Below are 26,602 nucleotides of genomic sequence, written 5' to 3'. Positions count from 1 at the left end.
CAAAAAATATTTTTAAAGTTATTTCTATTATATGTGAATAATATTAATTGAGGCCTTATTATGTATGGAATTAAGTACTAAAGTAGTATTTTCACTTAATCCTCATAATAACCAAATGGAGTAGATATCATTATTCCCACTTTATAGGTTATGATGAGTTTGGGAGAATTTAAGTGGCTTTTCCAATGTCATATTACTAGCAAACAGCAAAGCCAGAAATAAAGTTAATATTTCTTGTTCAAAGGCAATCAGGCAGAAATCAGACCCCATGCTCTGAAGGAAGATTCTACACTGCCTCCAGAGAACAGCTTTGTAATATATATAGCAGTTCATTATTGAAGAAAACATCACTATCTCATAAGGGATGAAAATTTTTAATGAAATGGACTGTGTGAAGGCAGGAATGAGTCAATAGAATAATTTGCACTAATATTACTGCTTTCTTGCTATTCACATTTTCTTAGAAATGAAAAAATGTCTTTGAGAGAAATGAAAGTCTCTCCACTGACACAGGCTAGAGCATTGGTTCTCAAGGTGGTAAGGTGCCCCCCCCCCACCAGGGGGGACATTAGGCAATATCTGGAAACATTTTTGATTGTCACAACTGGGGGGGGGTGGGATGGGGAGGGTGCTATGGGCACCTAGTAAGTAAAGGCCAGGGTTGCTTCTAAATATCTTTTAATGCATGGGACAGTCCCCACAACAATTATCCAGCCCAAAATGACAATGGTACCAAGGTAGAGATACACTGGGTAATTGATACTCTCAGTCATTATGAGTATTAAGATCCTCCTAACTAATATTTGCAGGAAAAACAACTTCAAACTACATTCTTTGGAGGAAAGGGGGACTTCGGGGAAAAAAAAAAAAAAAAAGACACTGCCTGAAAGAATCGGCATAGGCTAGGACTAGAAATAAAATAACAACCATCCACTTCCCAATTTTACTGAAAACTCTATACATGGGCATGTTGCCAAACTTCTGGGAACATGAGCTTCCCAATTACAAAATGAAGGGTTTATCAGTTCCATCATTGAATGATTCTTAATGATGGCATGATCCATGTCCCTGGACATGCATCCAGTTTGCCTGTTGGTCTGGGGTTTGAGTGGGACATCCTTGTAGATATCATGAGCTTGATGAAGACAGAGACCGCATAGGCTTTGTTCACTGCTGTGTTCCCAGGACCTGGCACATAGTATGTGCTCAATAATGACTGGTGGATTGACTGCCTGAGATTTGTAGCAGATTAGCTGAATATTTGTGTCTCTAGCACAGGAGGAGTCAGAACCCGTGGTATGATTCGGAAGGCATCATTCTTTTTTTTTTTTTTAAGATTTTATTTATTTATTTGACAGAGAGAGACACAGCGAGAGAGGGGGAGTGGGAGAGGGAGAAGCAGGCTTCCCGCGGAGCAGGGAGCCAGATGCGGGGCCCAATTCCAGGACCCTGGGATCATGACCTGAGCTGAAGGCTCATAATCCTCTTGCCAACTGTATGATACAGGAATGTCTTGCTCACGGACCTGAGAACCATCTCTTTGAAATGTAATCATTAAGGAAGATAATGTCCTTATCTCCCAGTTTCTGTGGGATAAGCCTAACCTCAGTGGACATCTCACTTCCAACGTGCAAGAATACCTCTTGTCATAAAGAGTTTATTTTTCCTTTGGTTAAAGTCAATTAGCTCACACAGATGGTCACCCCAACTACCAAGTGAATTTAGGATGAACTGTGTGGGACAAACAATGCTGTCAGTGCTTTTATTGAGGACTAGTGATCATTTATCTTGAGAACATATATGTATTAGTCAGAGTTCTCCAGAGAAACAGAACCAATAGGTTGTATATACAGATGGAAAGAGACTTTATTATAAGAAATTGGCTCATGCAATTATGAAGGCTGACCCGGCTCAGGATCTGCAGGAGGATCCAGCTGGTTGGAGACCCGGGAGAGTCAATAGGGTGGTTTCAATCTAAAGGATAGCAGGCTCAAGATCCAGAAAGAGCCAAAGTTTCAGTCTGAGTCCAAGGCAGAATAAAGCCAATGACCTGATTCAAAGGCAATCAGGCAGAAAGAAACTTCTCTTCCTCAGAGAGAGTCAGTCTTTTTGTTCTGTTCAGTCCCTCAACAGATTGGATGGGGCCCATCCACCTAGGAGAGGGCAATCTGCTTTATTCAGTCTATCAATTTCAGTGTTTATCTCATCCAAAAATACCCTTACAGAAACACCCAGGATAATGTTTTACCAAATATCTGGGCACCTCATGGCCTAGTCAAGTTGACACATAAAATTGGCTGTCACAATGGAATGGGGTATCTGCTTGGCTATATAAAAGAATGAGATTTTGTTCTATCTTTGCAATTTCTTAGCAGATTGCCCATGGTGTGCATCACATTCTGGTTCAATGTTTATTCAGTAACAAAATTGTTTTCTTTCTCTTCTAGCTTTGTGGTGTGATTTTCTGGGTTGAGAGATGTTGTTTTTAGTTATATTTCCCCAACAGAAGCATTCATTAGTTGGACTAGAATAAGCGTGAAAGGATTTGTCAGCCACCAGGACAGACCAGAGAAAAAGAAAGAGTAAACACTAAAGGGGAGGAATTTGATGGGACACAGGCTCAGGTCGTGATGGGGACAGAAATACGGGAGGTGATGAGCATTAAAAATAAGAGGAACTCTCCCATCTTGCTCTTTCTCCTCTTTCTGGTGGAATTAATTTGCTAGGATTGTCATAACAAATGTCACAGGCCGAGTTCTAACAACAGACATTCGTGTTCTCATCATTTGGAGCTGGAGGTCCAAGATTACAGTGAGGCTGATAAGGTGGGCCCCACTGCGATCTAACTAGTGTCTTTGTAAGAAGAGGAATTGGGACACACAGAGACACCAGCAATGTGCAAGACCTTGTGAGGACACTGCAGGAAGTCAGTGTACTGTAAGCCATGGAGACAGGCCATAGGAGACAACCACACCTGCCTACACGGCAGACACAGAGCCCGGTGTTTATAATATAATGAATACGACTGAGTTCCTATCCTCAAGGTAAAAGAGTTTACATTCTAATCCTGAACTGCCATCAAACCTGTTGGTTTGTCTTGCTACTCTTGTTTCTCAGCTTCTACATCGATGGCTCACTTTGCAAAAATCATGCTTCAGTGAGTCTTTTCAAGACTATCTTTCTCCTATTGTAATTGTGGTCAATACTCTTTAGTTTTCAGGCTAGATATTCTACGGTCCTCTGGCCTCTACACATCACATGAATACACATCACATGAATACTAAGCAATTAGATAGAATGATGAGATATAATTTGAATGCCCCATAAACCTAATATATCTGCCCTCAGCCATCTTTTCCCAGCAATGAGCAAGTGTACCTGAAATCACCTCTTTACAGTAGCTTCTTTGGATTAAGGTGTTCTCTCAGGAAGTTTCTTTTGAAATGCAAGTATTATGTCTTCTGTTGTACTTTATTATAATAATTGATTGGGACTGCATCCTTAATCTCATATTTCCCATGGTGGCTTTAATGTAAACAATGAATGAAGTAAAGTTCTCAGAAGATTATACCCACTAGCATTAATAGACATTTAACACAAGTTAGCTTATGAGAACAGAGCTTCTGGGTAACAGAGTATTAAGGTGGGAAGAAAGGTTCAGGATAGATTTGGGGACAGTTCTCATAGAGGGAATCGGGGTATCAAAGATAAATTTAAATGCTCTGAACTATTAAAAATGTACTGAAAGCAGATGTATTGAGGCAGAACGTAGTTGGCACAAATATTCTTTTCCAATATAATGGAAAAAGATGAGTACTATAACCAGCTAGCACCATAAATAAATCAAATTCTTAGAAAAGGTGATAAGTCATGAAATGCATAAGCAAGAAGTAAAGTATCCACTTTTAGATTCATAGAGGTTTTCCTTGCGAAGTAAGTGAGGAGTCAACAAATTGTTTCTATAAAGAGCTGCATAGTAAATACCTTAAGCTTTGAGGGCCACAGCGCTGTAGCGACTAATCAGTTCTGCCATTGTAACATGAAAGTAGCATAGATGAGACATAAATGAATGGGCGTGGCTGTGTCCAATAAAACTTTATCTGCAAGAAAGAGTTTACTGACCCCTGATATAGATTATAGAAGAGAGACTATGGGGTTTCATATCATCAATCAAAGCAAAATGATGGGGATTCAAAACCATTCTACTGGTAAGATCCTTCTTTCCATTCTGCTACACATACAGAAGATAACTAGGGTAGAAACATCACTTGCAGTGGGGAAAAACATCAGTTGATTGAGGCAAAAATAAGGAAAAGGAAAGTCTTTACAATTCTGTTTGAATTTTCCATTTGGGGCTGTTGCCTATTGACATAAAGACAAACAGTGTTGTCACAGCAAGAAATCATGTGTATAAACCTCTTTGTAAGGTTACCATAGGCATAACTGGTTATTACTTGGAAAGTATTCCAGAAATGTCTTAGACTTAAGGCGAATTCTTGGATATGGGGAGCCTTCTCATTTCTTAACCATCCCTCAAGTTTTTACAGTAAATGTAGCAAAGATTTTATCTGAAATCTTTCCACCTTTCATTATTTTCAGATACCCTCCCACTTCTTTCCATTGTAGAGCTCATCTTTTCAGTGAGTGGTCGTCAGTGACCCCAAGTTTTCAAGAGCAAACAAATATGACCATGCCCAGAGATACTTGCCATTGAAAGGACTTAAGCAAACCAGGTCTTCAATGCATAAAAGAATGTCTCACCTTAAGGAATTTGGGGCAGATGGGACAAAGGTCTTGGTTTAAACAATGTGGCTTCAAGCCCCTGAAATCACAGTATAGCCCTGGCTTTGTCTAGGACTAAGCCTTTCCTGACATGGGCCATGCCTATAGTCAGTTGGGCAGCACCACTTCTGCTGTGAAGAAAACTGATTCAGCGAACTATCATGGCCTCCTGAAAAGTATTCCACAAAAAGATAAATACGCTTTACGATCATTTTTTTTTTAAGATTTATTTTATTCATTTTAGAGAGAGAGACAGAGAGCGTGTGTGCACAGACACTTGGGGGAGAGGCAGAGGGAGAGAATCCCCAAGCAGACCCCACAGCTGAGCGTGGAGCCCAATGTGAGGCTCCATCCCACAACCCATGAGATCATGACCTTAGCTGAAAACTAAGGAGTCCGGTCATTCGACCGACTGAGCCACTCAAGGGCCTGTACTACCATTTTTAAATGATTTTTAGCAAGCAGATCTATATGTATTACAAGAGTCTACTGTAATGTCAGCTGCTGGCCCCCCCAAACAGTTGAAACTCTGTGTATAACTTTTGACTCTCCAGAAACAACCACTAATAGCCTCCTGTTTGACCGGAAGTCTTACCGATACCTCAGTCAATTAACACACATTTTGCATGTTACGTGTATTATACATTGTGTTCTTACAATAAAGTAAGCTAGAGAAAAGGAAATGTTATTATGAAAATCACAAAGAAAATACATTTATAGTTCTTTAGTGTATTTATCCAAAAAAACACGACTGTAAGTGGACCCACATAGTTCAAACCCGTGATGTTCGGAGGTCAACTGTATTCGGGTTTCCCAAGCAGGCTTTGTATTGTGCGAGATGCCGCTGTGTTCTGAAATGAGTATCCAACTGGCTTAGTAATAAGCAATCAATCACTTACGGAGTGCCTCCTGTAAGCTGGACACTATGCTATCCTGTCACCTTTAAAAAGACTGATTCTCAAGGTGGCCAAGGAATTTGGTCTCACAACAGCAAGTGGCAAAGCCAGGAATCAAAGGCAGGTCTCACTCTGAAGTTCCATTTTTCTCTGCTACCATTTTATTTCTCTCATTATGCGGACACCTAGAAACGCTCCGATTTATAAATTGTCTTTGGTGAGTTTAGTTAAAGTGGTTCAATTTCCCAGAGCCTGATCACTTCTGGTAGCATTGAGACAACTGAGTTGTAGAGCTTGCAGTTTAGAGAACCAGACAGGGAAAAGAACCCTCTCCCCTCCAAAAAAGGTAACTTTGTACAGTTTGTCAATTTTCTGACTGTATTAGCAGACAGTGTATATGTACAGGATGTGACAATGATGCCTTTTACTAGCCTGGAAAAAGACATGCAGCCATCCTCGGGCGTGAAATCTAGTAGAAAGTCAAGTGACCATAGAAATCTTTGGGCAGATCTCTATATTAGTGCTGAATATTATATCTGGGGCCACTTATATCTAAGTATCTCAGCATATCTGGAGCATTTTTATCTTAAGGGCCTAGCACAGCCCCTGGAATTTAGAAACCCGGTAAATAATAGTTATGGAAACTAATAATAGTATGGAGGCTGAAAAGCAAAGTGATACTTCAAGAATTGTGTTCAGTTCAAAGCCCTGAGAACAGACCAAATGATAGCAGGTCTCATAAATCTCTTAAAACTCCTTTCAGAAAACAGGTTGACTAATAAATAAAATCATCCTGATGCCACCAAACCTGAATATTTTCATGAATATTACAGGGAGGAGCTTTAGAGGATTGTCTATATATCTATTCTCTTGCCACCACAAAAAGAAGAAAGGAATATAGGGGGAATTCAGCTTATACACTTCAGGAAGGATATTCTCTCCTTTTGAATCTATCTTAAGACATTCACTTTGAGTGTCAATTTCTTATTGAACTTGAATCTCTGACCCAGATATTATATTCACTTGGACCTATAGAGGGCGACCTTTGGGTTTTTATACTGGATCTCTACTCCCCACGGTCCCAGAATGGAGTGTGACCCAGTATGAAGTAACTTCAACCCTCTTATCCTTTTTGTTTGTTTTCTCCATGGGAGGGGAGAAGAGGGATAAACTAGGGCAACAATTTACAATAGTGAATTTCCCACAGTGTGCTGCAGAGAACCTTCTCTCACATTTTAGGAACTCTTGAAGACAGAACCTGAACATACTGCTCATGTGGGCAGCCTAAGCTTGGTTAATGTCAGTAGCAATAAGGAGAAATAATAAGGAGGAAGACAAGGGGAAAGAGCCGTGGTGAACGAGGAAGAGAAGGAAGAGGAGGAGAAAAAAGAGAAGGAAAGACGAGAGAAAGGGGAGGAGGAATAACTTACTGAACTTGGACTTGTCACTGGGCAAAGAGCATTGCATGAAATCTCTAGTTTATTCCCAATACCCTCCAAATATCTGAAGAGGGGAAAACTGAGGTAATTACTACGTTAGTGAAAATTTCACCTAACATCCACCTATGGGTAGGTGGACAGGGGAATCTTATTAATTATAAGCTAAGCAAGATGACATTACAACATACTAAATAGTAATTTCAGAACATTTTCCAAAAAAAGGGTGGTGCCTGGGTGGCTCAGTCGGTTAAGCATCTGCCTTTGGCTCAGGTCATGATCCCAGAGTCCTGGGATCAAGTCCCTCATTGGACTCCCTGCTGAGCAGGGAGTCTGCTTCTCCTTCTCCCTCTGCCCCTCCCCACTGCTCAGTGCTCACTCTTTCTCTCTCTCAATTCTCAAATAAATAAATAAAATCTTTTAAAAAAATAACATTTTCAAAATAGTATTTGTAATTGTCTTAATCAGTAACATCATTATAGTATATTTTTACCAACAATCTCGGAAGATAACTTTCACATCTTTATTTCAGTTAAAATTAAATTATATATGTACGTAAGGAATAATTTCAGGCTATCAGATTTTATTTTTTTGCTATAATGCTTTTATAATGCTTTTATAACTACTTTCCTAGAACTAGGTACATACAATGGCAGGCTGGTTCACAATGAATTTCAGTTAAATCAACATCATAATCTGTTAAAAGAGTATTTTGGGATACTAATATTTTCATAACTCAATTCAAAGTTTATCCAATCGACATGTCTACAAAGCACATTGCCCAAACATTAACTTTTTATTAGGTAATCTACCACCATGCTGACAGGTGGGCCTTATTTGCCTTGGCAGGAGTTCAAAGTTTCTAGAAGGTATTGATAGCTAAATAGCTATTAACACTGATAAGAGCTCTTGCTGTTATTTCTGTGGCTAGACTACCATATAGAACTGATTTCAAAAAAGAGTAAAGGAGCTCACCCTTCAGTTAACGTATTCATTGATACTTCTAAACTTACCTCCCAAGACTGAAAAATTCCCACTCTTTATGTTGACAATCTTCTCCCAATTTCTCAATGCAAATTTTTTTCTCCATGCCACGTCAACAGGTATGACCAACTAAGTTCAATCTTTGTTCCAGGATATATATATGCTTTAATATTAATCATATATTTTCACCTTAGCACTCATCCTGCATTCTATCAAAGTCTGTGGCTATTAAAGCTAGAAGACTATGAGAAATGTGGCATATCTTTCCTTTAAAGGTAAGGATGCAATTAAAATCTGGCTTTAATAATCAGAGTAAATAATCAGTGTCCAGCATTTCAACCAACAATATTAATACTGAGTCTCTCAGAAAGCCACAGTCCAGTGTGGTTGTGTGAGAAACAACTTGTAACCTAAAATGCTAGCGAAAGCATTGAACATGAAATTAAAAGATTCTGGTTTGAGGATCTGATACACATTAAGTTAGGAGATTAGAAAACAATACTTTGTTCTCTAAGGTAAAAATGGGGAAAAATATACCTACCTTATGAAATAAAAGAAAATGTATGTTAAAATGTTTTGTAAAGTATAAAACACTATAAAAAACATCATTAATGTTTTAATTAATGATTAATTAATTAAATGATTAATGATGCCTTTACATACTCTGGGTAAGAATATAAAGGTAAAGTTTCCTTCAGATTAATGGAAAGGGCAAGAAAAGAAAAGAAAACTGGTGGTATTGGCTTGCTATTGGCAGGTATAGGGGGCTGACAACAAAGAAAGGGGGTAGGAGGCAAGGGGTATAATATCACTATAGGTTGGAGAATAAAGGAATGATAAATAGCAGCCCTGGTGACTCATGGCAGACATTAATCATTGATTGAGTGATTTCTATGTGTCAAAGTAGAAAAAGAATGTAAGATACATGCCTTTGAGGAACTTACATTCAGTGATAGACATTACTAGTGTTAACCAATATTTATGAATCTCTTCCCTTTCCTGGACATTAAGGGAAATTATACTTCCTATGCATCTAAATTTGGCATAGCTATATGACTTGCTTTGACCAATAAAATACGAGTGGAGGGGTGCCTGGGTGGCTCAGTCGTTAGCGTCTGCCTTTGGCTCAGTTCATGATCCCATGGTCCTGGGATGGAGCCCTGCATCGGGTTCCCTGCTCAGCGGGAAGCCTGCTTCTCCCTCTCCCTCTACCCCTCCCCCCTGCTTGTGTTCCCTCTCTCGCTGTGTCTCTGTCAAATAAATAAATAAAATCTTTTTTTTTAAAGATTTTATTTATTTATCTGAGAGAGAGAATGAGATAGAGAGAGAGAGCATGAGAGGGGGGAGGGTCAGAGGGAGAAGCAGACTCCCCGCTGAGCAGGGAGCCCGATATGGGACTCGATCCCGGGACTCCAGGATCATGACCTGAGCCGAAGGCAGTCGCTTAACCAACTGAGCCACCCAGGCGCCCATAAATAAATAAAATCTTAAAAGAAAAAAACACGAGTGGAAATGACAAGTATCACTAAGAATGAAACCATTTAAAAGGCAATGTGCAATTTCTCCATATTTTTTTATCATGCTCCAGAAATGATGGGAGCACTGGTTGATAAGGAAACAACACATAATGAAAAAGCCTGAGGTTCTGAGCTTTGACATGGAGGCTGCCCTAGAGTAGACTTTGAATAAGCAAGAGCAACTTTGAATAAGCCACTTGTGTCTTATTAAGTCAGGAGAATTTTTGGTTTTATTTGTTACTGCACCGTGAGCTAGCCTATCCAGACTAATATCCATGGTAAAGAGAAATCCTTGCGGATAAAAAAAAAAAATTAAGTAAATATGTCGATGTTCTTAAGACCCTTTTTCCTAGTAGTGTCATTTCATGAGTTACTGTTTCTGGAATTTATGCTCTTTATTCTACTGTACTTTTTAATGTGTTTTCTTATAAAGTAGAATTCTGAGAAGTGAATGTAAAAGTGACAGGTGTATTATCAGAAGATGGTGTTGCCCCAAATGAGTTAATCCAATCAATTTGAATTTTACTATGGACCAGAAGTAGAAATCACTAAATTTAACCTTTATTATTACAAAGTAAGTGTAGAAACTTCTTTGGCACAATACCTTTCAGATATAAATATTGGGAGTATATTTTGAAGGATGTATTACATATATAGCAAAAGAAAAAAAAATCCTGTCTTAAAATTATAAATACATATATATGTGTATATATGTGTGTGTGTGTGTGTAGCGTACGGTAAATATATGTATTTACTGTAAGAGGCAGCATCCCAGATGACCTGCAAAGATCCTTACCTCCTGGTATTTTCACCCACGTTGTACCACTGTTGGTCTAATAGCATATGGCAGAAGTGAAGTCACTTCCATGATTAAGATATAAAACACTGAAACTTCCATCCTTCCATCTGTTTCTCTCTACCTCTACCTCTAGTCTACCTGTCTATCTCATCACTCACTGTAGGAGATGCCAGTTGCCTTTTTGTGAAAACTTTCAGGCACCTCATGCATAAGGGACAAAGGCCTCAGAAAACTTCCAGTAGGGCCCCGAGGCCCTTTAACAGCCATGTGAGTGAGCTTAGAAGCAAAGTCTTCAGCTCCAGCAGAACTTGAGATGCCTGAACCCCTGGGGCAGGTTCATTACAACTTTGAGACCTTAAGCCAGAAGACCCATTGAAACCACTCCCAGATCCTGACGCCTGGAAACTTTGTAAGATGATAAATGTTTTAAGCTGTTACATTGACAGTAATTTGTTATGCTACAATGGATATCTAATATATTTGTCAAAATTGAACAGAAAAAAAAAGCACATAGGGTTTATTGAAGCCTTTAATATTTTAAACTTGTAACTTTACAATTCTCTTTCTTTAAATTAAAATTGTATGGGGCGCCTGGGTGGCTCAGTTGGTTGAGCGACTGCCTTCGGCTCAGGTCATGATCCTGGAGTCCCTGGATCGAGTCCCGCATCGGGCTCCCTGCTCGGGGTTAGAGGGAGTCTGCTTCTCCCTCTAACCCTCCCCCATCTCATGTACTCTCTCTCTCTCTCATTCTCGTTCTCTCAAATAAATAAATAAAATCTTTTTAAAAAATTAATTAATTAATTAATTAAAATTGTATGATGGTATTGAGGCTTGCAATGATGACTGCTGTTCTTAAATGCACAGGGGTTTATTTTCTAATGGGTCTTTTTTTTTTTTTTAAGATTTTATTTGTTTATTTGACAGTGAGAGAAACAGTGAGAGCAGGAACACAGAGGGAGTGAGAGAGAGAGAAGTAGGCTTCCCGTGGAGCAGGGAGCCCGATGTGGGGCTCGATCCCAGGTCCCTGGGATCATGACCTGAGCTGAAGGCAGACGCTTAACGACTGAGCCACCCAGGCGCCCCTCTAATGGGTCTTTTTTTAAAGACAGTTAATGCCACCCAAAAGCACAAGATGAATTTTACTCAAATATTTATTGGATGATACAGTATCTTTCAGGAAAAGCATCTGCCACAAAAAAATGTTCATTTCAAAATGCTATATTGCTAGTAGGATCACCGCTCTCCTTTGCAGAAGGGCATGTTTTGCACAGCGTGGGTGGGGCTGACTTCAGGGTATGTGGATAGTCTACCAGTTGAGAGATGTTTTGACTTAAAAGTTGTTCTTCGTTTCACTAAATTGTATAATGTCAAAAGATTCTGCCGTTACTGAAAAAGAACACTTAAGGTCAGATTAAATTCATGACTTTATCAATGTGACTTTCTGATTTCCAAACTCCAGAGGATCTTCAATGATCTGATGGTTTCACTCTCAGTTCATCAGCAATGCTTCTCTAAGTGGATCTAGTTGAGTCTTGGGGAACCAGGCTAGCTGGATATTCTTAACTGGGTAACCATTTCGTTTAAGCTTCAACTTCTGGTGGAAATGGAGAAGAGAGGGGACTGGAATCTGTATTAGTTTGCCAGGGCTACCATAATAAAGTGCCACGGATTAGCTTAAGCAACAAAAATTTATTTTCAAGATTCTGGAGGCTAGAAATACAAATCAAGTATCAGGAGGGTTGATTTCTTCCGAAGACCTCTCGCCTTGGCTTGTAGATGGCTATCCTCCTTTGTGTCTTCATAGAGTTTTGACTTCGTGCATGTCTATGTCCTAATCCCCTCTTCTTACAAGAACACCAGTCATAGTGGTTTAGGTCCCTAATGCCATCATTTTACCTCCTTACACCCTATCTTCAAATACAGTCACATTCTGAGGTATGAAATTCAGACCTCAATATATAAATTTGAGAGGGGACACAATTCAGCCTATGAGACCTGAAATATATTGTTTAGATAATAAACTAAAAGAACAAATAAGTAAAATCATTAGAACACTTAAGCAGAGCTGAATAAGAGATATGTGTTACAGTAAAAGTGGCAATGGATTCAGATTTATTTTAAGTGACAAGGCTCAGAAACTATATAAGAAATAATATAAGAATCACAGGTGCCTGGGTGGCTCAGGCAGTTAGGCATCCAAATCTTGATTTCAGCTCCAGTCATGATCTCAGAGTCATGAGACTGAGCCCTGTGTTGGGTTCTGTGCTGGGCATGGAGCCTCCTTGAGATTCTCTCTCTCCCTCTGCCCCTCCCCCCGACTCATGTGCTCACTCTTTGTCTCTCTCTAAAAAAGAAAAAAAAGAAGAAGAAAGAAATACAAGAATCGATAGCAACAAAACAATCATGGAGAATTTCTCCATGGAGCCTGGAGGTGGGGATCATTGGGGATCATCTTGGAAGAGGGCTACTACATGAAGAGTGTGTGTCTGTGTGTTTTACATCATCACGAGGTTGGTAACAAATTATATCTTTAAATGAGGGAGTGTCAAAAATTGCTCTCTGGACCACTCAAATTCATCAAGGTATAAAGAGATTAAGGAAAACATATTTGAGCATTGATCTTTTTTGGAATTGGGTTGTTTGTATTAAAAGAGCATCGCAAATGTTTTATGCAGAGGAAATAAAAATCACAATTAAAAAGCATATCAAAGCTATCATAAAATATGTATGTGTTAAAGAAATCCAGAGTGAAAAAGTAACCAGAGCTGGGTATGGACAGAGTAAATACCATTTCTAAAAAGTAAATTCACTACTTGTAATGTTTAAAATTAAGAAAAATCATGCTAAGACAAGCTAGTAAGTTTGTCACAGGGGAAAATATGAGATAGTATGTTCAGATGAGTAGTTCTTAGTTGATTTCCAGGAAAAATTTGAAAATAAAAACTAATATGCTTTCTCTCAGGAATTTTAGAACATACCAAATGCAAAACAAAACAAAACAAAACAAACACTTTGTGGTGTGTATCTTATAGTGAATAAATATCAATAATGTTCATAAAAATTAGCTTCACTTATTTGGGCTATTTGTTTACTTAGCACATTTGGTTTAAGTTAATCAGGGTAATCTTGTGTGTGTGATGGTGTATCATACAAAGCAAATAAAGGTATTTTATTTCTCCTTTTGTGAAAGAATTACAAGAAAGACACTTAAAGGCAATTTGCCCACTAAGTTGTTTTAAAGGTTTTCAATACTAAAATCCATTGTTATTTTACTTCAGGGCAGGAGTCAACAAACTTTTTCTGTAGAGGGTCAGGCAGTAAATATTTGCAGCTTTTCTGGCCATAGGGTCTGGTTAACTATCCAACTTCACCACCACAGCATAAAATAAAAACAGCCATCAACAATACTTAAATAAATGTGGCTGTGTTCAATAAAACTTTAGATATGGAGACTGAAATTTGAATTTCAGATCACATTCATGTGTCACACAATATTCTCCTTCTTTTGATTCGTCTTTGTTTTTCAACACTTTAGAAACATAAAAACCTTTCTTAGCTCACAGGCCATGCAAAAACAGATCACAGTCCAGATTTGGTAAATGTTTGGTTTAGAACCACCCTATTAATATGCTTATAGGCTGATAAGATAGGTAAAACACTGAAGAGGCACTGAAAAACACTCAAAAAAGTGGAGGTGCTCTAATAAGTTCCTAGGTGTTAAGTCCAGCTGCCTTCTGGGATAATCATTGTTAGGTATCGAGCCAAAACCAGTTAACTGATGTTGAGTTCATTGAGTTTCTAACTGAAATATGCAGGGTGGCTGAGCCAGGGGAAGATGTTTACACTTTAGACAATCAGAGGTGATGTAATTTTAGCAATAAGTATATCACACATGGTTTTATTGTGACAGTCATACACATTGTTAATAGCTAGCACATATACAGTACTTTCCATGATCCAGAAACTTGTCTAAGGACTTTAAATGCATTCAATTATTTAATTTTCACCAAAAAAAAAAAAAACAACCTAAAATGTGGGTAAAACTGTTACCCTCATTTTATAGATTTTACCTTTCAAAATTGTGTCACTGTTTATCTGGCTTCTATTATCTGGGGTGTGTGTGTGTGTGTGTGTGTATGTAAAAATAGTGAGCTATATATGTATATATATTTCTAATCATTTGTACAAGAGACCGTGATCACTGTTATGATCTTCATCCTTCTTTTCTCATCCATCATTTTTTTAATTACACAAAGTAAAAGAGAGCAAATGGAAATATTCTACCAACTTAATGAGCACACAACTGGCATTATGACTAAGAGCATTATTCCCAGTGTTTGTGCCTGGGGGTCTGATGAAGCCTTTAATGTCTGGTCCTTCTCATACATTCTCCCAAATAGAGTCACGGTCAAGAGAGGTCCAGATGGCGGCTTCACGCTGAACAAGCGTCCATCACTCGACACCTAATTAAAACATAAAGAAGTTGACTGGGTCTCCCTCTAACTTATACAAACCTCGTAACACCTTCTAAAATTCAGTACAACTGGATGAAGAAACAATAAAAATAATGGCTAGCTTCTCTTCTAAAAGAAATTTTGAAATGGTACAGGGTATAAGAAAAATTGGAGCTATGGAATTGGCACTGATTCATTTATTATTGAAAGGGCTATAATCAGCATCTTATAATTTACTTATTTGAGGAAGTATTCCATGAGTCAGTAAGCATAAAGCAATGGGTTTGGGAGTATCTAAGAGAAATCTAGTCCTCTCAGACATAATAGGCTCCTCCAAGTGGACAGAAGGGATTGACTGAGGGGTTTTGAGCTGAGCCTCTTTCATCCCTGTCACTCACTCACCACAGCCTCCCAACCTGCTCACTGGCCCTAGTGCCCCACACTAGCTGTTCCTACAAGGAAGGGGGAATAAGAACAAAACCCACAGGTAAGTCAGGGGAAGAATATGGCTGGGCAGAGTTTATGCAGTAAGGAAATATTTCTGGACTTTAAAAAAAAAAGTGCTTGCTTTCTTGCCTATTTCAGCCACTGGGTCTTCACCCACACAGTGAGAGGAATTCCCTTCAACTTTTCTAGGCTATCACTCCCCATGATGTGAAGGGGTTCCCTCTGGTGGGACCAGTCCTGAAACCCTTCTCGAGTCTTCTTCCTACTCAACAGACCCAAAACAGTCCAGCCTCCTCCCAATAGTCTCCACAGTAATATATTTATTTATTCTTAAGGATACACTAAGAATTTCCGGACAGGAAATTCAACCTGCTCAGTGTCCTTCATGATTCCCCAAGAACAATTTTATTCTTTCCAAATGGAGATACTTTTGATATCTGTAAACACTTCAGTAGGTTTTGTACTCAAAAAGTGCTTCCTCTTACATGAAATGTCAATATTAAGCAAAGGTTCTTACCTGAAATTCTCCAGGTGCAAGCTGACTTTCACTTAGCAACACCTCAGGGAAGACATACTGAGTTCCAAAAGTGCCACTGAGGGAAAACATTTCAAACCTGGTAGAAGCTGTTTCAACTGCACCACCACAAATGTTTAAGTTTGTTGTTTTACATTTCAGCAGGGTACAAATCTAGGAGAAAAAATGCAAACCAGTAAGTCCTAAGAAAGCCAGAACTGATACACCCTCCTGGGCTAGAAATAATGCCTATGCAAAGCCTATGCCCCCTTTGTTTGATAAAATATTACGTTTTCATTAGATTAATCCAGCTCATTGATAGCTAATTCAACAACTAATTCAACTAATTCAGAAAAGTAAAGGACTTCAGGCCCTACTGCTTTCTCCAATTCACGGTCAAACAGATTAAATCTCTTAAAGAAACAATCAGACCCTTGGTCAATAGCCATGAACTATACCTTCATTGTTCTCAAGCTAGCAATGCTTTTAATAATCAAGTGTTCTACTTTTTTTTAAAAAGGTTAAATTTGGGGCACCTGGGTGGCTCAGTCGTTAAGCGTCTGCCTTCGGCTCAGGTCATGATCCCAGGGTCCTGGGATCGAGCCCCGCATCGGGCTCCCTGCTCCGTGGGAAGCCTGCTTCTCCCTCTCCCACTCCCCCTGCTTGTGTTCCTGCTCTCACTGTGTCTCTCTCTGTCAAATAAATAAATAAAAAATCTTAAGAAAAAAAAAAAGAATTTATTATTATTTTTATCCTTATTCCCCTCTTAGGACTAGGTTAGGTCTTTCAGTTGTATGCTTTAATTGTCCATGGTACTTTCCTTTTATGGCATTTGTCACAACTAAAATTAAATAGTGATTTTCTTAGTTTTCTGTTCAATCCTGTCTTCCCACTAGTATTAAGTTCTATGAAGACAGTGACTACATTTGTCTTGCTCACCTTCATATCCTCAGGCTCTATCAAATACTTGAACACTGAAAGCATTACATAAATATTTAGTGAATGAAAATGAATCCATATGTTATAGATGATGAACCACATGTTTAAAGAGGCTAAAAGACTGGCTCAAGGCAGGTGGCCATTACCCAGTAAAAAAGGGTATAATGTAACCCTGAATAATGAACGTGGTTCGCACCACGTTGTGTTAAGCCCCTGAATTTAATCTTTGGTTTTTGGCAGAGTTGTTATCCCTAATTTCTTACCCTGTTGGGAAATAGCTTTACATTCTAGAAGACTGATAGGCCAGTGTTTGGATGACTCTGACCTTGGTGGGAGGAAATGGAGAGGACAAAGTGTACAGAAATAATCTAAAGAGGAAAGTGTCCTAAGTATATTGGGTAAAGGGAATGAACTTCTTTCATTTAGTTTATTCCTTCTTTATTCATCAATTTACTCAATGATTCTTTAAAATATGTAAACTGCTCCTTCTCCCATTCTCCTATAACAACTGCTGTAAATCTGTACCCAATCTTTTACTATCTTCTACTCTAGAAAATGCTACAAGCACCTTCTTTCCCCATGTCCTTAAAATTCACTCTAGAACACTCGGAAAATCTCTGTGGCAAGATGCAGAGTTATTGTACCCTTATCTCCTTTTCTTTCCCTTCTCTCCTTAGTTAAGAAATAGATTTTGGTGTTATAGAGATTTTTCTAGCATTAATTATCATCACAGTTAGACTATGAAAGATTATGAATATAATACCAAAATCCCTCGTCCTCAATTCCAAGACCAACCTTCTGTAAAAATAAAGGCTTTTGTAGCACATTTGACATTGAGACCTAACTTGACTAACATAACTATATTTTTATTTAAGCTATTTAGGATGAGTACTCCCATGTTTTCCAGCAGACATATTAACATGTTTGATTTGGGGTGCTGCCCTCAGATTCTGCTGGTCACGGCTCCAGTTGAATGTCCCATAAATACTTCAAAACCAGAACATTCTAGGGGCGCCTGGGTGGCTTAGTCAGTTAAGCGTCTGCCTTCAGCTCAGGTCACGATCCCAGGGTCCTGGGATCGAGCCCCACATCAGGCTCCCTGCTCCGCGGGAAGCCTGCTTCTCCCTTTCCCGCTTCCCCTGCTTGTGTTCCCTCTCTCGCTGTATCTCTCTCTGTCAAATAAATAAATAAAATCTTAAAAAAAAAAAAAAACAGAACATTCTAAGTGAACTGAGCATCTCCCCACTACCACTCAATCTGCTCCCCCTCTAGCATCCTGATCTGTCAGAGCACGGCATTCACCCAGGCACTCTTGCCAGAAACCTGGTACATTCTAGTCCTCTCAATCTGCTTTTCTATATCAAATCAGCTATAAGTTAAGTTTTCTGCATATTGCTTGACTCCATACCCTGCTCTTATTCCTACTAACATACTCTTGGTACAGGCCCTAGTAGGACTATTTTAATAATCTAACTAGTCTTTTTGCCCTAGTTTCATCATCCACAGTGCTGCCACATTGATCTACTCAATGGCAGATCTGATCACATCATGCCCTTGCTGAATACCTTCCAACAGAAGACTATCACGCAGAAAATAAAGTCCAAACTTTAGGAATGACAGGTAAGATGCTGTCACATGTGATCCTGCCTCTAGGGTCATCTTCCACCAATCCTTGCTTCTTACATTATACCTTAGTAACACTGATCTACATACCCTACTTCTTGACACATCCACACCCCTACTCATATTCCACTCCACCTAGAATTTCCTCCCATCCTTTTCATCTGGATAATAGCATAAGCTCTTAACATCATGTCTCCAGAAACTTCCCTGAATCCCCGAATTAGGCTAGGTACAGCTTGTTAGTATTCCTACAACAAAATGTGCATTCTATGTTCTAGCACATGCCAACCTGTACTGACATTATCTATTCATATGTCTTTCCCCACTACTAAATTCTTCAAGAGGAGGGCCTTTACTTATTCATCTTCATATCATCAGCTCTGAATATATACCTACTACGCAGTAGGCACTCAATAAGTGTCCAAATGAGCAAGCACTGGTAAAGTGCTTATCATGCAGCAAAGAGAATATTGCACAGTGGTCAGAGTTCCAGCACTCAAAGGGTTTTCAGTCTCAGACAACTATGTGCATAATTTCACATAATACGTCCTTGATAAAACTGAGCATAGGATGTATGAAGTACCCAGCCCAGGTGGGGAGGTGGGAGTGGTGCCACGGAAAGTGTCAGGGCAGCCTTCTTGGTGAAGACAACACCTGAAATTCAGCACTGTGAATGGTGAGTAGGTGGGGCCATCATAGATAAAGGAAACAACCCGTGCACACATCCAGAGGGTCTGCAGATGCCCCCACACTGCAGAGGAGGAAATGTCTCAATATGAGAGAAGCCCAGAGCACATGTGGGTGGAAGTGAGAGAAGAGAAGAGAGAGTAGGAAAAGGCACATGTCAAAAATTTATGAGCATGTTTTGTTAAGGAATTTGATTTGCCAACTAGAAGACAGTGAGGAATTTTAAGAAAGAGAGTGAAATAATCACAAATGGCTTTTAGTAATTTTTATAATTAGAGTGTAGGAAATAGATTGGATGGAGCTGAAACTCAACTGGAAGCCCTGAAATAGGATGGGAGACAGATCAGGGAAGAGGAGAGCAAAACGAGAGGAACACGAAAGTTGTCTGTTCTTAGGGGTCACACCTTACCAGCCTATAATAGTTCCTCCTTTAGTGTTGGGGGCTGTGAGATACCCAAATCTTTGCAGTAGTAAACTACTCTACTACGTATCTCAGAGGCTGACCCTGTATGTCTCCAGGACATGCTTAGTGTCAAGCTCTTAATGAAACAAGATAAGCTTTAGCGAACATATAAAGAAAATGGATAAATTTCTTCAGGCAGGAAATATCAGAGGCTAATCATCCATTAAAATAATCTGTAATTTGATTATCATATCATTTTAAATACAGGTATTGTAAATAAATCTCCTGCCTTTTTTCCAGCCATTTTAAAACCAGACTGACATCTAGGATTGCAAGTTTAAGCAAACAAAAATTCAGGATGCCCAGCTAAATTCGAATTTCAAATAAAACAAAATTTTTAGTGTACAGGTATCCTCAAAAGTGAGACACTTATAATAAAAACAATCCATTGTTTATCTGAAATTCAAATTCAACTAGGGGTCCTGTATTTTATCTGGTTAACTCCCCTGATACCAAAACAATCATTACCTGTAAATAATACGTCCCTTCGACAATATGTAGTCCATCAAATGCCCCCAGGGCGTAAACTTCATCTCTTCTCTTTTCAGACATCTTGTAGCTTAGATGACAGCAGAGTTTTTTCTGACAAACTGTGTAATTTCCTGTGACTCTTGTGAGCTCCAAGAAGGTGAATTCATCAAAAAAGGCAGTACCCTTAAATTCCTGATTTCCTGTTGAGAATGCCTTTATACTACTGGCATAAGAAGCCCAATTCACTACAGGGCTGTGTGAGTGAGAATCCAGTTGTGAGAGAAGGAGTTTTCCCTCCTTTGTCTTCATATCATAATGAAATGCTCTTGGAGAATCAGGTGCATAGATGCCACTTCCTGAAAGTGATGTTGGAAATGGCATTTGAAATAGAAAAGTGAAAAAGGATTGCACAGTTGTTATTGTTATTTGAAACTCACATTCTCTGAGCTATATACGTCATTAATTTCAGTAAAATATACTGAGAAGGACAAGTGAGAGGAGATCCAACAGAGTATGATATCAAAAAGCCAATAAGTGAAACTTTCATGTAAGAAGTGGTGAATTTTTGAGGGGAAAAAGAAAGAAATGGGCATATAAGTTGAATAAAACTAAATAAATCTACAAAACAATTTAGATTGAGATGGTTCTACAGTATTTCACCAGCTAGATATGCAAAAATTAAAGAGTTGGAAAACATTATATTAAGGAGTACATGCTAGCTAGGAAAAATTATTTTTTCATTTACTTTTTTGATTACATAAAGTTTGTAAATCTTAGAGCTTACACATTACCTGTCATTCTCTTTGAGGGGTGATGTATATTGGATGCAAGGAAGTTGACCCCCATGCCCATTGCCCAAGCTGAGTGGAACTGAATAGCTGACAAATGTGGCAAAACATTCATCCATGCTGTTGGGAAGACTATGGTATCGACATGGAAATCTTTCACCAGAGTAACAGCAGGATCATAGAAGAGTATATCGAAGCACGTGAAAATGCCAAATCTTCCAAAGATGGTGTCAAAAGTCACAACCTCAGGCTTCTTGGGTACATTGAATTGATTTTCACCCATGAAAAGGTTGTGCTGTAATAAACAGAAGATGAGGGGCACTTGGGTGGCTCAGTCATTAAACATCTGCCTTTCTGCTCAGGTCATGATCCCAGGGTCCTGGGATCAAGCCCTACATCAGGCTCCCTGCTCAGCGGGAAGCCTGCTTCTCCCTCTCCCACTCCCCCTGCTTGTGTTCCCTCTCTTGCTGTCTCTCTCTCTCTTCTCTCTGTCAAATAAATAAATAAATCTTTAAAAAAAACAAAAACAAAAACAAAAGATGAAGGGGAAAAAAGTCTCTTTTCAGAAGCTGGCCTGGGTTTACTGTGTCTGAAAAAAGTGCAAGCCAACAACTCTTAGTCAGTGCCAATTTAATCCATGACCACTGTCTTCACAGGGAAAAAGTGTAAGAGAATAGAGATTACTATAGCTGATGGGAATTGGTTCAACCTCCACATTTTATAGATATGTAGGCAGGAATCCTTATTTATTAAGACCCTCTTGAATCTTACAAGACATAGAAGTGAAATAGATAACTTCTATTTGCCAAGAACACTTAACTATTTTCTGTGGACAAAGAACTTTCTTTGCTCCTTTCTCTTCAAAATCAAGTCTATCTGGTAGGTAGTTTCTCCTTCTAGTCTTGACCCAATGCCAGGGCATGTCTTCAAAAGGACAAAGTCTAAAAGGTAACATTATATTTCAATAGAGGTACCTCCTGCTGATTCTCATACACTTCCACAGACGCATTCTAAATGCATAGGAAACCTCTTGAGCCTCTTTATAGGAGCTTACCATACCTAATCATTACTTTCTATGCTTTGTCTCCATTCTGCTTCTAAAGTATGCTTATTATCTACACTAATGATTTTTCCTTCTTGTCCACTTTATTTTGTTAAACACTCAGTAACTGAACTGTTTGCAAATTAACTTTACCTTATGATAGCGTGCCACCAGTTTTCCCTGAGAATCAAACACCACATCGGTGTTGTACTGGTAACGACCATCGGGGGGACACTGAGGGTCACTGGCATTGCATGGCTTCTTGTCCCCAATATTTGCCACAACGTAGATAGAGTTGTCCTTGGCCAGGCAGCTGAGTCTTTCTTGCACTGGGGTGTAGCCAAACCTATATGCTCATTAGAAAAGAAAAACAAAAATGAAGTTTATCTTTTAATAAAATTCAGAATTATATTCCTTGAACCTATTATGTGATACACACAAAAATAAATTCTGAATAACATCAGAGAAGGGAAAGATTAAGAATAGATTTCAGAGGAAGTACATGCTTGTGGGAATTTGGTTGTAGGAAACTATTCTAGGATAAGATTCTAGGCCATGTATTTTTTTCATCATAGCATTTATCATCATTTATAACCATGTGTTCATTATGTGTTTATCTTATGTGTGGCACATCTCATAGATATTTTGGGACAATGATACACATCTTCTGTTCACTGACCCTGGCAGAAAAGAGGAATTAAAAAAAATACTTCAAGTGAAAGAACGACAACTTGGAATTAGAATTCTGGGAAGATGGCAGAGTAGGAAGCACCAGAAATACATCCCTCCACCTAGATGATATTTGTACTGGCAGAATCTGACTGATAGAGCTATTTTGAAATTCCGGAGTCTATTTCAAGGCTTGTAAGGCAAATTGCAGTCAATTTCAGTCAATTTCACCTCTTGGCTCAGCAGCGGCTACCCATGCTTTTCCCCACACCCAGGCCCATGACAGATAGTCATGCTGGAGCACCATGCAGGCGGCTTACAGAACCAGGTTGGACACTAAAACCCCTATCTTCCAAATATCAGGGATCTGTGTTCTGATCACTGATAACTGCTTCTGATCATGGAGGTGCAAACACAGGGGCAGGCAGCCATTGTTTTACCTCCCCACCACCACCACCACTATATTGTTGCAAGTCCTTCCCCTACTGGCTGAAGTAATTTCTAGAGGATTCAAAGAGCCAGAGTTGGGGCGCCTGGGTGGCTCAGTCGTTAAGCGTCTGCCTTTGGCTCAGGTCGTGATCCCAGGGTCCTGGGATCGAGCCCCGCATCGGGCTCCCTGCTCCGTGGAGAGCCTGCTTCTCCCTCTCCCACTCCCCCTGCTTGTGTTCCCTCTCTCACTGTGTCTCTCTCTGTCAAACAAATAAATAAAATCTTTAAAAAAAAAAAAAAAAAAAAACAATAGTGCTACTTTCCTCACACATCCTCTTTCTTTAGTCTGGGCCTGACTTAAACCACTTACACTGTTCTGCTACATCGACAATCACCTTAAGCTCTTCAGATTTCATACACATGAAGCTCATTTAGCCATCTTATTGACGTAAAAGGAAAATTTTTAATTCTAAACTAACACGACTCTATTTTGCCATTTTTTAATGCAGTTTTCAAATTACAGGCCCACATGGGGCAACAATTTTCTCATCACTGGTAAGAAGTCAGAAGACTAGAGTTTGATTCTGGTTCTCCCGCTAACCAACTACCCCTGTAACCCTAAGCAAGTTATGCTACCGTCTCTCCAGATTCCTTCCCTCAGTGGAAATATATTCACATTGAATTTGATGACTTCTATGTTACCTTCCAGCACTGATTTCTGTGATTTCACAATTCATAATCACTTTCCTAATACATGTATCCTCAGAAGATGAAAAATAATAAAACTATCTTGAACTTAGAGTTGATAGTGGATCCTATGCAGTGATCTACTACAAAGCCCTCCCAGGTAAAGTAAGTTCATGTTCATGATTGGATGGTCCACCACCTGTTTGGATTATTACCTTTTGGGATTATTACAAGGGATCCAGTTCACTCCAGGGTCTGGGATATCCTCCAGGTATGGGTAGATAGTTTCCCTGGTAAAGTTCCAGCCATAAATACCATCTTCTGGAGTCACAATAATATGTGCACCCTGTTAAAAATATTAAAATATTTCTCAGTTAAGCAACAATCCAAGACGGGGTCTGTATGACCTTGCGGTCATAATTTTGAGAAGGAGGTAGGAGTCTGATTGTACAACAAAGTTGTTGGCTACCCTGACACATATGTCTTCCAAAAGTATAACTGCACCGGACAGGAACCCTGGCTCCTAAGACCCCACCCTTCCTCTTGGTGGAGGCCAGCACGCTTGAGAGGGGGTACCTGGTTTGCTGCTGAAGTGATTGCTGCCTCCAAAAGATCCAGATTTCGGTTCATTAATGCCAATGCCTCTTCACGGGACACTGGTATCAGGCTAGCATTAGGCAATATCACTGCGTGTTCATAAACAGCTGCAATAAATGTATCCCGGGAGCTGACTTTTAAGACACAGAAAACTGAAACTGCCACAAAAGCCAGCAGCGGAGAGGTGACCATGCTGAAGTCTGACGATTGCCGATAAACAGAGCAAGTCCTCACATGTAGAGAGAGAAAACACAATTAATCATGTGGTCCCCAGGACTTACTACCTTACAAGTAGATTACAAATCTACTCTAAGCAAGCCTTATGGTATTGCATTGTAGACATAGATATAAACAAACCTTATATAACAAAAGACTCGGGGCACCTGGGTGGCTCAGCCGTTAAGCGTCTGCCTTCAGCTCAGGTCATGATCCCAGGGTCCTGGGATCGAGCCCCGCATCGGGCTCCCTGTTCGGCGGGAAGCCTGCTTCTCCCTCTCCCACTCCCCCTGCTTGTGTTCCCTCTCTCGCTCGTTCTGTCAAATAAATAAATAAAATCTTTAAAAAAAAAAAAAGACTTATTGCAGGGATTTGTGAGGATCTAATAAGGAAATGTATGCTTCCGTTTTCTAGGTTTGTCATCACAAACTTGTTTTCACATCACAATCTTGTTTTCTGGAGACAAAGATGGGGGGCATGTCAGAATATTCTTTTTGCATTGTTTGTTTCTTAAGTAACTAACTTAAAATAATCAATATGCCAAAGTGTCACATCTTGGGGTGGCCTGCTCTTGGTTCCTATAGTTCCCTCCTCTGAAACTTCTATAGAAGTTGAGCTGGCAGATTGTTTTATCTCACTGAACAGTCTTTCAGTACTGACAATAGGTTAGTTGAATTAAACTCACTTCAGAAGGCTGTGATGCTTATGTATTTTCAAAGTCATGCCTATGGTTCAATTAATCATGTAATAATAAGAGGCACTTTTATGAAAACAAAAACAACAGTTAAGATTAAATAAATTATAAAACTGGTTTCTGAGTTCTGAGAGTAGCCAGTTGAGAAGATTTCTAGATGTCAGGCTAAAAGCATCTTCAAATAGGGTGAGGGCAGGCAATGGCAACCTGGTAGACTCTTGGTTTGTAGGTCAAGTGTCTCTGGTGACCTTTCTGAGTCACCCACAGAGCAACAGGCATGAAGATGGTCTATACATGAGTTGTTGTGATTTCACTCAAGTTGACATAAAGCAGTTTATATTTAGTGTGCAGGGCTTCAAAGAAAGGGGAAGTTTTATTTATGAAATGATTCCAAGTCAAAATTATGGGAAAAAATTGGAGATGTTAACTAGGAGTTGTGGCCAGACATGGAAGGAAACTAGAAAAAATTAGGATCTAGTCTTGTTTATAAAGAACTGTTTTTAGAATCTAATATCCATAAAGGTGTGTTACTTAAACATGATTTTCCTCTTTATAATCACTCTCCTTTTACCAAAGATAGCCAAATTAAGACTGATTTGTTTGTAAAATAAACCGAGGGGGGAAAAACGAACCTTGGCCTGATTATATATGTAAGTTCAGCAAGAATAGCAATTGATTATATAGAGTCTTTTAAATCTGCTTTGCTGCAACTTTTTACAGGGAATCTCTAGATTGAACTTTTAACAGCCTCCCAAGGCCAGAAGCCAAGCCAAATACTTGCCATCAGACCTTGCCTGTAATACTTAAAGATTTGCATTAATTCCTCTCTTTTGAGGTCTGCAAAATATCCTGAGGTTCCTGTACCTGCCAAGAAGTGACGTTCTTTACCTGTAAGGTTGCTAGCAACCCCATAAGCAAGGTATTGGGCTGTTTTCCCAAGGGGCCTTATTGGCTCCATATAATCAACATTATTTCCTTAAAGCTGTCTGGTCATACCTAAGTTTTTAGCAAGTCTCCCCCAAATATGACATTCCAGTCAAAGCCTCCGTAATATAATCAATGTTTCCAATTATGATCTGATACAAGGTGAACAGATTGTTATTGAATTTATGCAAATGAATACATTGCCATGAAAATATAAGAACATTCACTGAACATTCTGGAGGTATCAGATAGAAAGAAAAAGGTAAATGTTTTAATTTGTTGAAAAGTTTTATTTTATCAAATTGCCGGAGGTCATAGTTAGCTTAAGAGAAAGTTTCCTTAAATCTGGAAAAACAAAACCTTAAAAGATCAACAATGTTTCAAACAAAAAAGTCATAAAAATTATAATTGTCCTAGGGCGCCTGGGTGGCTCCGTCAGTTAAGCACCTGCCTTGGGCTCAGGTCATGATCCCGAGGTCCTGGGATCGAGCCCCGCATCGGGCTCCCTGCTCGGCGGGAAGCCTGCCTCTCCCTCTCCCTCTGC

The 26,602-nt window shown here is 39.3% G+C and overlaps 1 protein-coding gene across 2 annotated transcripts in view; it reads right to left on the bottom strand.

Annotated features, from left to right (window-relative positions):
* Positions 1-14,296: 14,296 nt before the first annotated feature.
* The window catches only part of VNN1 (vanin 1), a 21,580-nt gene continuing 9,274 nt past the window's right edge, over positions 14,297-26,602 (bottom strand). For both annotated transcript variants that reach the window (XM_021693284.2, XM_021693285.2), the window contains exons 2-8: positions 24,204-24,453; positions 23,843-23,973; positions 21,996-22,188; positions 20,804-21,095; positions 20,010-20,368; positions 15,833-16,003; positions 14,297-14,877 (exon numbers count right to left, since the gene is read on the bottom strand). In XM_021693284.2, coding sequence (XP_021548959.1) covers positions 14,695-14,877; positions 15,833-16,003; positions 20,010-20,368; positions 20,804-21,095; positions 21,996-22,188; positions 23,843-23,973; positions 24,204-24,416 — 1,542 coding nt within the window. In that variant the 5' untranslated portion in view covers positions 24,417-24,453 and the 3' untranslated portion in view covers positions 14,297-14,694. The remainder of the gene's footprint in view (positions 14,878-15,832; positions 16,004-20,009; positions 20,369-20,803; positions 21,096-21,995; positions 22,189-23,842; positions 23,974-24,203; positions 24,454-26,602) is intronic.

The sequence above is a fragment of the Neomonachus schauinslandi genome, chromosome 8 (assembly GCF_002201575.2).
Source record: "Neomonachus schauinslandi chromosome 8, ASM220157v2, whole genome shotgun sequence".
NCBI classification, from domain to species: Eukaryota; Metazoa; Chordata; class Mammalia; order Carnivora; family Phocidae; genus Neomonachus; species Neomonachus schauinslandi.
Note: the sequence above shows the minus strand (reverse complement) of the source record. Positions and strands in the feature narration are given on the sequence as shown.